The sequence below is a fragment of the Megachile rotundata genome, chromosome 15 (genome assembly GCF_050947335.1).
Source record: "Megachile rotundata isolate GNS110a chromosome 15, iyMegRotu1, whole genome shotgun sequence".
In the NCBI taxonomy this organism is placed as follows: domain Eukaryota; kingdom Metazoa; phylum Arthropoda; class Insecta; order Hymenoptera; family Megachilidae; genus Megachile; species Megachile rotundata.
Window position 1 is genome coordinate 10,241,320 of NC_134997.1, and position 16,805 is coordinate 10,258,124.

The window sequence follows — 16,805 nt, forward strand, 5'->3', positions numbered from 1 at the left end:
GGTGGAGTTGAGGAATGTGGGAATTGGAGAATGTGGGAATTGGACAATGTGGCAATTGGAGAATGTAGAAATTGGGGAGTGTACGAGAAAGGGAATATAGGAACTGTTGGATGATGGAATCGAAGAATGTAGGAATTGTTGCATGATGGAATTGGGGAATTTAGTAATTGGAGAATGATGGAATTAGGGAATGTAGCAATTGCAGAATGTAGTAATTGGGGAATGATGAAATTAGAGATTGATGGAATTTAGTGAATGATGGAATTGGGGAATGATATAATTGGGGGAAGATGGAATTGGGGAATGCAGTAATTGGGGGAAGATGGAATTGGGAAATGTAGTAATAGGGGAATGATGGAATTGGAAAATCATGAAATTGGGGAATGATGGAATGAGGGAAAGATGGAATTGAGAAATAATGAAATTGAGGAATGTAGTAATTAGGAAATGCTGGAATTTGGGAATGATGGAATTGGAGATTGATGGAATTAGTGAATGATGGAATTGGGAGTAATGGAATTGGGGAATGATGTAATTGGGGGAAGATGGAATTGGGGAATACAGTAATTGGGGGAAGATGGAATTGGGAAATGTAGTAATTCGGGAGGGATGGAATTGGAGAACGATGGAATTAGGGAATGATGGAATGAGGGAAAGATGGAATTGGGAAATAATGGAATTGGGGAATGTAGTAATTAGGGAATGCTGGAATTGGGAAATGTAGTAATTAGGGAATGCTGGAATTGGGGACTGATGGAATTGGAGATTGATGGAATTAGGGAATGATGGAATTGGGGTTATGATGGAATTGGGAGTAATGGAATTGGGGAATGATGTAATTGGGGGAAGATGGAATTGGGAAATGTAGTAATTGGGAAGGACGGAATTGAAAAATGATGGAATTGGAGAATGATGGAATTTTGGAATGATGGAATTGGGGAATGATGGAATTGGGGAATGATGGAATTGGGGAATGATGGAATTGGGGAATAATGGAATTGGGGAATGATGGAATTTGGGAATGATGGAATTGGAAATTGATGGATTTGGTGAATGATAGAATTGAGGAATGATGGAATTGGAGAATGATGGAATTGGTGAATGATGGAATTGGCGAATGATGGAATCGTAGAATGATGTAATTGGGGAATATATGAATTGGGTAATATGAAAATTGCTATATATAGAATTTGAAGATTGTCCTAAGTGTATAAATGAATTGTTAAATAGAAATGTGAAATATATCAACTTGAAAATACAAGAATTTCACAATATCTGACTCTCTCCAATAAATAATTGCAATTTATAAATCCATCAAACCTCATCCATTCCCAAATTCAATTTATCGTCTCACAGATTCACTCTCCACATTTGCATCTCATCCAGCAGGTATCTTTTAAATTTTCCATTCCCCAGTATATCCACCGTCCGCTCTAATTTCACCGCGGTCCTTTTCTCTCCCATCACGTCCCCCTTTCTCTATGACCGAGCTCGATGAAATCACTCGAGAACACAGTCTTATCTTTCTCCAATTTCACTCGGCTGCTGATCCATGAGTGATTCGTTCAGAATGCGCCGATCCATCGTGGCTATTCTTCTAGCTCGTTCTTTTATCAAGATGACCCTGATCTTCCTGTTCTGCTCGACGAGTGATGCAGATAGTTTCGGGGATCAGAGATTTATTTCAGCGGCCAAGATTAAAGGCTTCCAACGGAGATTTCGAAGGTCGCGTTCTCGATATATTTTTCTGGTATCTTTGAACTTGACCTTTCTGGCTTATCACGTCGATAAAACCTTTCACTTCATTCTTCGTCATGTTCGATGATATCGTACATCTTGTTTATCGTGTTACTCGTGTTAACAGCACAGACTTATTTATTAGTTATTCTGTTACTTAGTTTATGTACTTGATTTATTTTGAGCTGATGACTACATCAGTTGATGCTCATAGACCTAACAATTTATCAGGATTATATTAATCGCGCTGTTAATACCATGTAGTTTATTTATTTTGGGCTGATGGCCACATCAGTGGATGCTCATAGACCTAACAATTTATCAGGATTATGTTAATTATCCTGTTAATACCGAGTACTTGATTTATTTTGGGCTGATGGCCACATCAGTTGATGCTCATAGACCTAACAATTTATCAGGATTATATTAATCATGCTGTTAATACCATGTAGTTTATTTATTTTGAGCTAATGTCCACATCAGTTGATACTCATAGACCTAACAATTCATTAGGATTATATTAATCATGCTGTTAATACCATGTAATTTATTTATTTTGAGCTAATGACCACATCAGTTGATGCTCATAGACCTAACAATTTATCAGGATTATGTTAATCATGCTGTTAATACCATGTACTTAATTTATTTTGAACTAATGTCCACATCAGTTGATGCTCATAGACCTAACAATTTATCAGAATTATGTTAATCATGCTGTTAATACCATGTGCTTAATTTATTTTGAGCTAATGTCCACATCAGTTGATGCTCATAGACCTAACAATTTATCAGAATTATGTTAATCATGCTGTTAATACCATGTGCTCGATTTATTTTGAGCTGATGTCCTCATCAGTTGATGCTCATAGATCTAACAATTTATCAGAATTATGTTAATCATGCTGTTAATACCATGTGCTCGATTTATTTTGAGCTGATGTCCTCATCAGTTGATGCTCATAGATCTAATCATTCAACCAATTCATCTCATTGCTGATCATTTTGTTAATACCACATGTTAATACCTTGTTAGTAATCATATTAACAATTGTTAACAATCATACTGTTAGTACCATGTACTTTGATGGTTAGTCATATTGTTAGTACCATGTACTTTGATGGATAGTCACAATGTTAGTACCATGTACTTTGATGGATAGTCACAATGTTAGTACCATGTACTTTGATGGTTAGGCATATTGTTAGTACCACGTACTTTGATGGTTAGTCACATTGTTAGTACCATGTACTTTAATGATTAGTCATATTGTTAGTACCATCTTGTTAATCCTTCAGCTTTATACTGCTGTACTTCGTACTCCAACCATAAGTCACTTAGCATAACAATGAAGCTTAAAATTTCAAGCAAGAATCTTAGATCAACCAAAGACCAGCTAAGTGTTCGTTAAAACAGCGTTCGATAGTCGACGATAAAAAGCTCGCAGGCCTGAGATGGCCGGTGGTTTTAGCAGGCAGCTCCGGTGTCGTTTCCAGATATCGAGCGAGCGCGAGGGTGCCCGGGGTGCTCCCGTTGGAGCTGGCTGCTGGAACCGCGTTCACTGACCTAGCATACTGCTCACCGCAGGCTGGGAGAGATCAAGCCACCTCCGACACTCTCTCACCCTCGTTGTTTCACGTTTCTCTCGTCGCCACTTCTCGTGACTCGTCTCACCCCGAGGCATGCACTTCAGACTCATCCCATGAATCCGCTTTGCGAACCTAGACGGGATACAGTCGCAAACCGGAAGTTCTTTCTCGTTGTGAACTTTATCCAGCGATATCTTAAGGCGACACAGTGAACTCGCGTCACGAACTAAGTGGATGTTCCACTGAGGATGCGTTCAACGTACACATGCAAGGGATGTGATGTGGACATAGCTCACAGAGACAATTATGTGATGTGACACGGTTAGGTTGGGATTGGACGGTGTTAGGTTGGGATTGGAGATTTGGTAGATGGTTGCTGAATATTTTGGTTGGGTGCAACAGTTAGGTCAACAACCTGCATATTGGACTTGAAGACAATTGACTGACACTTGTAACTTAACTTCCAGATCATTTCTTAGCTTCCAGATCATTATTTAGCTTTGGCAAAGTGAAAATAGTTATATAAATGAAATGAAGAGTCACATGACTATAGTTGAATATTAAGCTTAGTTGTTAAAGTGGAGAGTTTGTAAATTAAGTGGAGGTCAGACAACGAACTCCTGGAGGTCCTATAGGGACTATAAGTTAGAGTCAGACATGTTAGCTTACTAGGTAGCTAACATCTTAGCTGACATAGGTAGCTCACATAATAACTAACATACGTAGCTGATATCTTAGCTGACATAGATAGCTAACATCTTAGCTAACATAGGTAGCTAGCTTCTTGGCTAACACAGGTAGCTAACATCTTAGCTAACATAGGTAGCTGACATCTTAGATGACATAGGTAGCTAACATCTTAGCTGACATAGATAGCTAACATCTTTGCTAACATAGGTAGCTAGCTTCTTAGCTGACATAGGTAGCTAACATCTTAGCTAACATATGTAGCTAACTACTCAGTCAACATAGGTAGCTAACATAAATAGCCAACATCTTAGCCAACATAGCTAGCTAGCTTCTTAGCTAACATAGGTAGCTCACATCTTAGCAAACATAGGTAGCTAACATCTTAGCTAACATATGTAGCTAACATCTCAGCCAACATAGGTAGCTAACATCTTAGCCAACATAAATAGCCAACATCTTAGCCAACATAACTAATTAACATCTTAGCTAACACAGGTAGCCAGCTTCTGAGCCTCTCAATAAATTTGACAAAATCAACCCTTACGAACTAACAATTTTGTTTAAACTATTTATACTTTCACAACACTTCCGTATTCAAAATGTACAACCTTTATGACCCTAAATCTGTCATTAACAGCAGCAGGGAATTTTTGGAGCGCGTTTGACTCTGAAGCGTTAAACTGGTCCAATTATCACTCCGAAATATTCGAGCGCTAAAATTTCATGAAACGATCAAATTATTTATTAAATATGAAAAGTACTTATTCAGTAATCTGAAAAGTACTTATCGTCCATTGAACTTGAATAGTATTTTGTTCACCTGAAAAATATTTATTAAACTTGAAAAATAATTATACATTAAATCTGAAAAGTGCTTATCGTCCATTGAACTTGAAAAGTATTGTTCACCTGAAAAATATTTATTAAACTTGAAAAATAATTATACATTAAATTTGAAAAGTACTTATCATCCATTAAACTTGAAAAATAATTATCCATTAAATTTGAAAACCATCAAACTACCAAAACTAATTATTCGTTAAATTTGAAAAGCATTAAACTTGAAAGGTACTTAAATTTGAAAATGCATCCTGAAAACGTAGAAATTTGTCGGAGAGCAATGAAAGGAAGCATAACGACCGTTTCCTGCACATTACGAAAAATGAGATTTTATGGCACGAGATCTGAGGTTCTCTAGTTTCGTATTTCGACGAAATCCCCTCGTTTCGCTGCAGGAGCTTTCCGAATCAGTTGATTCAAGTATATAAAGAGCCTGATTCGCGATACATTCGGTAAAATAGTCAAGGATCTTAGTGTGCGGAGTTTTCTTCGCGTGCACATCTTGTCTTCGCTGTTTCTTAAAAGAACGTGGAAACCTCTGACGCGTGTGTACGCTTTTGTGCTATTTTTTCTGGGTCAGTTCTTAAATAGAGTTCGCGGAAATCTATGGTACTTAAGGCAGGAAAGGTTATTCCAAATTAACTTCTTTTTGATCCAACGAGTCTAAAAGTTTCATTTTAAATTTTACCAAACGATTTGAATTGCATTATAAATTACTGTGATTAATAACGGATAATCGATCAATCAAATGCCAATACGAAAAATTTGAACGGCGAATAATTTTCGTGGCAATCAATTACAACACAACAGTAATTAAAGTAGCTTTTGTAGGAAAGATTTATCGATTGATTCGTATCAAAATGTAAGACAGGTAAATTGATCGACTGTCGTGGTTTCGGTGATATCTGTATCAGATTAAGGGCTGACCCAAATACGACGAACGACACAGTGAATAATCGAAATGCAGACACAGAGTAAACTTTTCGTCGACGCGAAATTATGCAAAAGGTGGTTAACGACGAGGATCCCATAACGGGACTCCTTTTTGGATATTCCAATCGATATCGCGTGAATTATGGCCACCGAAAGCTTCCTGGTTGCTCGTAATTAGACCACGTGCTGAATATTTCATTGGCTTGTGGCGAAATTCGGTGAAACAAAGTGTAAATCTGGCACCGTAGTTTCGGAATTTTCGACCGTTAAATCTGGGAAACAGTTATCAAATATTGTTTGAATATATTTAAATTAAAAAGGAGTCAATGTAGAGATTTGGAGTTACCGTCATACTTTTGTGATATGTCTTTCAAATTCTGGGGTTCAATCAAAAGAAAAACGAGTGTCGTCTTGTGGAAAACGATGACATAATGCGATACGCTTTGGTTCTACGTTGGTATCAAAACGCAAAAAGTGATGGGTTGAAACAACCATCGACCGCAAGAATCACTTCGGAAGAAAGACAACTATGCATTTGGATCAGGGTGTCGTGTATCATGAAACCACGCGAAAACAGTTAATACCGATCGCTACCGTCAACGAATAATCAGCTTGAACCACGCATAGATCGAAAAGCGTCCAGACTGGGCTAGAAGACACGGAAAAGTGATTTTGCAACACAACGCCGCATCACGCACAGAAAACAGTTAAAGGCACAATTTCTGCACTTGGTTGGACTCTTGCCCCACCCGCCATACTCACCAGACTTGGCCCTTTCGTACCACTTGTTTTCATCAATGGCTCACGTTTCCAGGAACACTTCAACAGTTAAGATGTCGAAAAATGGCGGATGGCAGGTTTCTCTCGAAACGTGAAGAATTTTTTGGGAGGGCACAATTTGAAGGGCAGATGGGAATGTCTAGCGATGGTACTTTGAATAAAGCATTTTTTCCCCGGAAATTCAAATTGTTTTCTTAAAAAAAAATTAGTAGCGTGAAGTCAAATGTGATTGCCGTATAATTTATTTATCGGGTGCGTCATATTTGAACTGTGGTGCGTCACGAGTCAAAAATGTATAGCTAGCGATGGTACTTTGAGTAAAGTATTTTTTCTCAAATTTGAATGTTAAGAATTATTAGCTGGTACACCTGGTGGATGAAGTCAAATGTGATTGCTGTATAATTTATTAGGTACGTCGTGCTTGATCTGTAAGTGCGTCACGAGTCAGACTTAAATTCAAATTTTCATAAAAAAAAATTAGTAGCATGAAGTAAAATATGATTATCCTTTAATTTTTCAGGTGCGTCATACTTGAACTATAGGTGCGTCTTAAATATAAATTTTCACAAAAAAAAAAGTAGTAGCATTGAGTCAAATATGATATGCCACATGATTTATTTACCAGGTGCGTCACACTTGAACAGTGAGTGCGTCACGAGTCAATGTATTGCCAACAATAATACTTCCAATATATCATTTTTCCCCCAAATTCAAATTTTCTTAAAAAGTCTTATTAAGAATTATTATCCAGTTCCCTTGATACATGCAACAGTATGTTACCTAAAAATTTGGATATAAATGTACCATTAAATTGCCTGCTGTAAGCAATCCTCCCGAGTTTACAACAAACAATTCACCTGTTTATCCGAAGTTTTGCATAAACACTATGGAAATTTCGAATAATAGCTCTCCGAATGGAAATTTCGCACAATTGCCCAACGAATGAAAATTTCTAGTAAACACTACCGAAATGGAAATTCGGTATAAACGCTACCGGAAATCTCTCCGACTATTACAAAACCTGGAACGATCAAATATTTTGCGTAAGATTGCACAAAGTCGGTGAGAGCTTATTTCTGCACCCGTTACGCTGACGCTCTGGGCGCGTAGTCGGAAAGGGCATCACACCTCGATGGCGTGTACGCGAGTGAAGTCGTTAAAGATAGCGTGATGCTCTTGGAACTCCTAGAAACTGTAAACGAAATGTATATCCTCTTGATTCATAAATAATCGGGCGACGTTTCGGTATGAAGTTGAAAAATTTACTAATGGAACTGGCAGGAATTACCTTCGAGATCTTTGATGTCCTCGGATAGTAAACACGGCTTGGATAAACATGCTAAAACTTAAATAGTGCCGATCTATTTCCGCATCGCAATAACCGGGGTCCGTTACCACCCCCTTCGTATTTTTATCAGGGTAAATATTTTGCTTGGAAAGATGATGATTTTCGCTCATTTTAAATAGCTGTCATCACCTTGAGAGATTTCTAGCCGCCACATGGTCGTTAAATAATTATAAATACAAACCAAACTGTGGATAACATGGTACATTTCTTTTTCAGCATATGAAACTACTTTTCTACGTGAATGACACACCAGGTGCGTCACATTTCTTTTCAAGAATATAAAACTTATGAAACCATTTCTATGTAGATGACACACCCTGTGCGTCACATTTCTTTTTCAGGATATGAAACTACTTTAGTTGAATGACACATCAGGTGCGTCACGTTTCTTTTTAAGAATATGACACGTATGAAACCTTTTCTATGTGGATGACACACCCTGTGCGTCATACTTCTTTTTCGGTATATGAAACTACTTCTTTACTTGAATGACGCACCAGGTGCGTCACATTTCTTTTCAAAAATATAAAACATATGAAACCATTTCTATGTAGATGACACACTCGGTGCGTCACATTTCATTTTCAGTATATGAAATGTATGAAACTATTCTATGTGAATGACGCACCCAGTGCGTCACGTTTTCTTTTGAACATATCAGACCACTAAAATATACGAAATGCATGAAACTATTTGTAGGACAGAGATAATAATTGTGCATAGAGTAGAAAATGTTGTAATATGTTACAGTTTATGCAACGTCAATATGGAGGTGTAAATTTGGGTCACATCCGATGCACCCCTAAATTAAACCGTTCAGTTTGGCGGGTAAAAAAAAGTCGTTGCATAATATCATCCCACGCGATTACAAACGTCCGAGTTTCCGAACTAATTATTCTAGGCGAGCTGACAAATTGCAATTTCGGTTTCGAACAGCGACACGTTTATCGCCGTTCAAACGTTCCATAAACGTGCCGTGACGCGTGTGCCTTGCATTGTGGCTCTAATACACGGCCAATTAAATGGCCAAGTAAATAGATACTCCGTTAAATAGCGGCGGTAACTTATGGCGTGGCTACGTGCAATTTGCCGGTGTAAATTAGAAACGGCTGTTACGATAATTTTACGCCACTTGCCCGTTTCTTGTTCTCGTTGCAACGTTACGAGCTGGTCCAGATAACGTTCCCTTATGAAACATTCTCTGCTAGTCGTATATGAGTGCAATGCGATTTTAACACAGTTGCCTGTGTCTCACAAATTAACGATTCGGGAAAATTAATCTTTTTAGTTGAATTTTTTGGGAGGAGGCAATTTTGAAATCCTTTGAAGTTTGACTCCTTTCAAATTATCTGTATGATATCATCTCTGTTATGAATTATTGTTTGTTTCGTTATATTTTACGTGTGAGTAAATTTAGTTAAAAAACGGATCAAATATAGTTTGCAGCTCGAGCTCCAATACTAATAATTAAAAATTGATAAAGTCTAAAAATCTTAAGAAAGAACGAAAAGAAACGGAAAGCCTACACCGCTCACCGACGCTCTTAACATCGACCACGCCACTGCATCCGACGCCAGCCGATCGCGTCCGAGGCTCACCGAGCGCGTCCGAAGCTCCCTAAACGCGTCCAAAACTCTCCAAACACGTCCGAAACTCTCCAAACGCATCCGAGCCTCCCCGAGCGCGTCCGAAGCACCATAAACGCGTCCGAGGCTCCCCGAACGCGTCCGAAGCTCCCTAAACGCGTCCGAGGCTCTCCGAGCGCGTCCGAAGCTCCCTAAACGCGTCCGAAACTCTCCAAACGCATCCGAGCCTCCCCGAGCGCGTCCGAAGCACCATAAACGCGTCCGAGCCTCCCCGAGCGCGTCCGAAGCTCCCTAAACGCCTCCGACTCTCTCCGAGCGCGTCCGAAGTTCCCTAAACGCATCCGAAACCCTCCAAACGCCTCCGACTCTCCCCGAGCGCTTCCGACTCTCCCCGAGCGCTTCCGACTCTCCCCGAACGCATCCGACTCTCCCCAAGCGCCCCCGATTTGCCTCTACTGAACTTCCATCGTCCCTAATAAGCGTTCCCACGTTTTATTGCCCATATAAAAGTTTCTACCGTACACAAATCGAATGCAGGTCATAAGAGCAAGTTTGCGTTCCAGGGACAATGCGATCGTAGAATGCCAAGTTCGCGGGTCGAAACTTTTTGGCAACGTTTCAGTCTGGCCGATCTCCATCGGGACCCATGGCTCACTGTCACCGACGACGTATTTATACGGCCAACCCGTGGGAGTATTCTCGATTTATCATTCGACGGAGACGAGTCACCGTTTTAAATATCGTGCTCGAAGTTAATGAGAGCATCCAGCTTGAAATATTGGGCCACGTTTAGAGGAAAATGGCGGTACAGGTTCGCGGACAAATGGCTGCGTTTATAGGTGAAAGGAGATGGGAATAGCAATTTCAATGGTTAAAAGGCATTACAAACCGGTATTCTGCTATTCTCAAATGTCAGGATGTTATAGGTTACTGTGCATTATTGCTTCTTATGCAAGTTATTAGCAAACTAATATTTATACTTCGGATTTATAGTTTTGTAATATTTATTTGTACTTCAGATTAATATTTATGCTGCATATTTATACTTTTATAATATTTATTTATGCTTCATATGTATACTTCATATTTTTACTTCATATTTATACTTTTATACCATTCATATTTTTAAAACTTATTTAAGACATTAATAGATATCTCTGTGAATAATGTAAAAGACCTGTTACTGTCTTTTGTAAAATATGTATTTTATTTGTTTAACATCTTGCTAATTCTGTGCAAAGATGTCTGAAAATTTGTCAATTCAAAAATGTACCTATTTTATTCGTTTTATCAATTTTTTTTTAAAATGTCTGTGTATTTTTGTACGGTTACTTGTCTCGTTCGGTGAGATATTTAGAACAATTTCCCGGAAAGATCGTGATAAATCGCCGAATAACGAGGGATAAAGGGCGGTAATAAAATTCCCCTCGTTAATTTAGCAGGAAATGCATTTGGACGCGAATGCAGTCACGTTCGAGACAAAATTCTCGCCTGTACGTGTCTGGGGGTCTGGGTTAAAAGCGTCGTTTAGGCTGCAGCGATACCTAAATGCCTGCAGCTGGTAAATTTCATTCCGCGAACATTGATCAAATCGATCCTTTCATGGGACTCGTACGAACTCTGCGTCTATGGCCCATTATGCGACGCTTGCGAAATTTAGTAGAGTGCTTCTTGGCTGCGAAATTCAACGTGAGGTGATTTCTCCGTTAAAAAATTTCGCAAAAACGCGTGTTGAGGTTGTAAAAAAAGAGACCAGATGACGCGGGGAATTTTATCATAAATAGAACGGGAGACATCTGAATGATTTTCGATGTTGACGAAATAGAGCATTAGTTTCTTATAATAATCTCAATAAATTGCAAAAAACTAATAAGTGTTACTTTATGTGACTAGTAAAATTATTTAACAGGATTAATATTATTAATTTGACAGAAATATCTTAGCTCCTTATGACACACACGACGCACACCACAATTGAATTACACAGTAGAAAAAGTAACAGAACGCGTGGAATTACGGTGCGTGGAATTACAGTGCGTGGAATTACAGCGCGTAGAATTACGGTGCGTGGAATTATAGTGTGTGGAATTACCACGCGTCGAATTACCACGCGTCGAATTACCACGGATTGAATTACCACGCGTCGAATTACCACGGATCGAATTACCACGGATCGAATTACCACGCGTCGAATTACCACACGTCGAGTTGCCACGCGTCGAATTATCACGCGTCGAATTACCACGCGTCGAGTTACCACGCGTCGAGTTACCACGCGTCGAATTACCACGCATCGAATTACCACTCGTCGAGTTACCACGCATCGAATTACCACGGATCGAATTACAACGCGTCGAATTACCACGGATCGAATTACCACGCGTCGAATTACCACGCGTCGAATTACCACGCGTCGAGTTGCCACGCGTCGAATTATCACGCATCGAATTACCACGCGTCGAGTTACCACGCGTCGAATTACCACACGTCGAGTTGCCACGCGTCGAATTATCACGCGTCGAATTACCACGCGTCGAGTTACCACGCGTCGAGTTACCACGCGTCGAATTACCACGCATCGAATTACCACTCGTCGAGTTACCACGCATCGAATTACCACGGATCGAATTACAACGCGTCGAATTACCACGGATCGAATTACCACGCGTCGAATTACCACGCGTCGAATTACCACGCGTCGAGTTGCCACGCGTCGAATTATCACGCATCGAATTACCACGCGTCGAGTTACCACGCGTCGAATTACCACGCATCGAATTACCACGGATCGAATTACAACGCGTCGAATTACCACGGATCGAATTACCATGCGTCGAATTACCACGCATCGAATTACCACGGATCGAATTACTACGCGTCGAATTACCACGCGTCAAATTCCCACGCGTTGAGTTACCACGCGTCGAATTACCACGGATTGAATTACCACGCGTCGAATTATCACGCGTTGAATTACCACGCATAGAATTATGATGAGTGGAATTACCACGCGTAGAACTACGACCCGTGGAATTACAGTTCAAACTTACTGTCCAAACCTGTAAATTAAAAAATGTCGAAATTATAACCTTTCTAACAAAGTTACCATTAAATACTACTATTAACATTAATAGCAGTCTACTCACCAAAGTGACTAAATACAGTACAGAAATTACCAGGTATCTAAGAACCGTCTATCACACAGCATCATTCACACCTGTTTTACCTACACCTCATCAGCCATTGATTTATAACAAACTTGCCTCGACCAGTTTTTCAACTGATTTGTTAGCTCGAACTGATTCACCTTCGCATAATGGTTACTGTGTATTAGTATGCGTATACAAGTCATGCCGTTTATATTTACGTTAAAACAACAACGTCAGCTCGTATTAAGATTAATGATTCTCAGTGGTCATAAATAGCTCGATCGGTACGCAAATACGTAAACGATTTCGTTAAGTGTCCTCGTGTACTACTGAAAGCTTTTACAACTTGGCTTGCGTAAACTAACAGTCGTCGGGAAGATTGATTGACAGTAGTTGACTGCCAGATCCTTCCTTTTTCCTGTAAATCCCTTTCTGTTTCCTGTTTATAAAGCGGTGTTTATATACTTCTTCACAGTGTGTTATATAATTTCGTGTGTTTATACGAGAACGCATGCGAAGAGTCATAAATAATATTTGGGTGAATTAATATATTTGTGTGGAAAGGACTTTTTTTAATTTTATAGTAAACAGATGTGATTACCTCCTTTTTGTAAAACTGAGATTAGCTATAAAAGGAATATTTTATGACACCATGCGTCGTAATTCCACGCATCGTAATTCCACGCGTTATAATTCCACGCATTGTAATTCCAAGCGTTATTAATTCCACGCGTCATGGTTCCGCGCGTTATTAATTCCACGCATCGTAATTCCATGCGCCGTAATTCCCCGCGCTGTAATACCATGCGCCGTACTTCTACGCGCTGTAATTCCATGCGCCGTACGTCTACACGCTGTAATTCCACGCACCGTAATTCTACGCGTCGTATTTCCACGCGTCATAATTCCACGCGTTGTAATTCCACACGTTATTAATTCCACGCGTCCGTAGTCCCACGCGTCATAATTCCACGAGTTGATACTATTTGATATACAAGAATTTAGTAGCATCATCGCTAGAATGTACCTAAGTAGCATACCTAATTTTCATCGAAACTATACCTAGGTTTGGTTGATTAATAAATACAGTCACAAATACAGTCACAACTAAGCTTGAGTTATACAAGTTACATCAATCATATAAATCCCTAATGTCTTCACTCTTCAGCATCCATTTCTGAGGATAAACTTGCGTCTCATAAATAATAATACCCAATAACATTATCTTCAGCACCTTAAATTGAGCCACAACAAACTTGCACCTCACAAAGATAAAATAATAAATAAAATATGTCTTCAGCATCCACAACAATAAACTTCCAAGTTACTAACAAAAATATACCACTATCACTTATAAAATCGAACCACAAGCTATAATAATACACGAGATATGTCTTCAGTCGAATATCTCGAATAAACCTTTCGGACTATTATTATACCAGTTCGCTGAAGTTTGCATAATCAACTGCAATGAATCTGCAGACTTTCTCCGGGCAAAGTAACCATCACGTTTCAGTGAATCGAATGATCCATGGGTTCCCTGAGCAATCAAAATTCCTGCTTCGATGGACACGCAAAAAACCAAGGTTGAAACGCTTTGATATCGAAGCGGACGGAGAACAGAAATAAAGATAATCGTGTGAAGTAAAAAATTGTATGGTAGTATTCAACTTTCCCTCGCGATTCGATGATTCTGCGGTAATAACGTTAAGTGCGGCCAATTATCGAGGGAGAAAAACATTACTGAAATCGATGCCTTCGGTAATTTCGATCTTTATAACGATTGCTTTTCGTGTTTCTATTTTTGCACTTAAGCTCTTTTAAATTGAGTTTGGAGGACTGAGTTATTGATGTCTTAAATATAGATATTATTATTAGATTTTTAGGTATTTTTTTAAGGTATGGACAGTATAGGGAAACGGCGATATAGCGAAAGATTGTGATATTTGAGAATTGTCACATATTATGATTGTTGATACTGAAATTATTCTTAGATTTTTAGATAGCTTGTTTTAAGGGTGTATGGTGATAGAATGAACAGCATAGGAAAATGGCGATATAGCGAGAGATTGTGATATTCGAGAGTAGTCACACGTTATTGTGATTGTTGATACAGAAATTATTTTTGGATTTTTAGGTAGCTTGTTTTAAAGGTAATTGGTGATGGGATGGACAGTATAGGAAAATGGCGATATAAGGAGAGTTTGTAATATTCGAGAGTTGTCATATGTTATTGTGATTGTTGATACAGAAATTATTTTTGGATTTTTAGGTAGCTTGTTTTAAAGGTGATTGGTGATGGGATGGACAGTATAGGAAAATGGCGATATAAGGAGAGTTTGTAATATTCGAGAGTTGTCATATGTTATTGTGATTGTTGATACAGAAATTATTTTTGGATTTTTAGGTAGCTTGTTTTAAGAGTGAATGGTGATGTGATGGGCAGTATAAGAAAATGGCGATATAGCGAGAGTTTGTAATATTCAACAGCTACCACATACTTGTATAACAATAAAAAAGTATGACAACACCCAATGAATATTTTGCTAAACAATTGACGAATTTCGTAGTATTTTAATTTAAAAAATGCAACATTAAAATTTAACCACAAAATATCACCCAAAAATAATATTCAGAGATGCGATTTGTAAAATAATTTCGGTCGTTGAAAAATCACTTGTTTTCTTCATGATTTCCAAGTGTCCATCGAATAAATGTTTCGGTAGAACACGCTTTTAAGAGACGATCTAAAAATACGGAAACCTCCAGAACTCGAGGTGGACGTGTGCAAACGATTGCAACAATACATCAGCCAAAGATATTTGGCGACACGGTTCTCGAGAAAATACGGAAACTTCCTACTTGTTAACATTCTGTGACAATCCTTGTGTTTTTGGTAAACAATGTGAACAATGTGAGTGGAATTGAAAAACATTAAATGGATGAGTACTTTTGTGTCGGACACATTTCTCGTACAATCAATTTCAAATAAAAATATAATTTTGCAATATACTAAGATACCTTAGTATCGATATACCATAAAATAACAAATAGTCAAATTTTCCTTAAATATCAACGAATAAATTCTTGTTCAAGAAGCTACATATCGATACCTTTAATTTAATTCAGTAAGTACAGATATCAATCGGTAGGTGATTTAAATCCCTCCATTTTCCCTTAAAAATCCTCCATTTTGTACTCACCGTTCTCCGCATTGAGCTCCGCGGCGGTCCTATAAGAAATAGGTCTCCCGAAGTCGCTGGCGTCGCTCGGGTGTAATAATAATTGATGGGAGGCCCTAGAATGATGCCTCGACGTGGATGCACGATGCAAGTGAACACTATTTAGGACGGTATTACTGGATGCACGGCTAAGAGCCTCCCTTTGACGAACAGCCTCCTTGTAGATCTTGCAGTACATCACGATCATCACGAAACCGGGGATCCAAAATGAAACTGATGAACTTATCACTGAGTATGATGGATTCGTCACGAACACGCACACCTGATTTCGATCACACCGTCAGTTTCGTGTATGGAGAGGATGAACTTTACCGGCTTAACACGTTTTAGACGCCATTTTGTGTACAAGGCGGACTATACGTAATGCGTTTTGGTTGAAATTGCACAAATTTACAGAATAGTATTTTAGTAATATGAATAAATAAATACAATTTTGAAAAATATAATCTTGATGCAAGAATATAAAAATGAAGCTTGATTGCTAAAATTAGAATGTTTTTTGAAAGAGGTTAGTTTTTTGAAGAGGTTTAAAGATACAAGAAAATATAATTTACAAAATGCAATTTTCATGCAAAAATATAAAAATGGAATGTGATTGGAAAAATTAGAACTTTTGAGGAAGTTAAAATATATTGAAAAATTTATGAAATACAATTTTGATGCAAGAATATAAAAATGAAGCTTGATTGCTAAAAGTAGAATGTTTTTTCGTTTGAAGAGGTTAAAAAGTATAAGAAAATACAATTTGCAAAATGCAATTTTTACACAGAAATATAAAAATTAAATAAGACTGGAAAAATTAGAATGTTTGAGAAAATTAAAAAATACAGAAAAATTTATGAAATGCAATTTTTAAGAAAAATATAAAAATGAAGCTGATTGCTAAAATTAGAATGTTCTTTCGTTTGAG

The 16,805-nt window shown here is 38.3% G+C and overlaps 1 protein-coding gene across 5 annotated transcripts in view; it reads right to left on the minus strand.

Annotated features, from left to right (window-relative positions):
* Positions 1-16,805, minus strand: part of LOC100875405 (octopamine receptor beta-1R) — a 143,454-nt gene that overhangs the window by 26,861 nt on the left and 99,788 nt on the right. For 4 of the 5 annotated variants that reach the window (XR_013040727.1, XM_076540744.1, XM_003701936.3 and 1 more), the window contains one exon: positions 15,857-16,157. The exons of the other annotated variant lie outside the window; for it this stretch is intronic. Coding sequence is in view for 3 of the 4 variants with exons in the window: in XM_076540744.1 (XP_076396859.1) it covers positions 15,857-16,157 (301 nt within the window). In the remaining variant the exon portion in view is untranslated. The remainder of the gene's footprint in view (positions 1-15,856; positions 16,158-16,805) is intronic. 5 annotated transcript variants of the gene reach the window in all.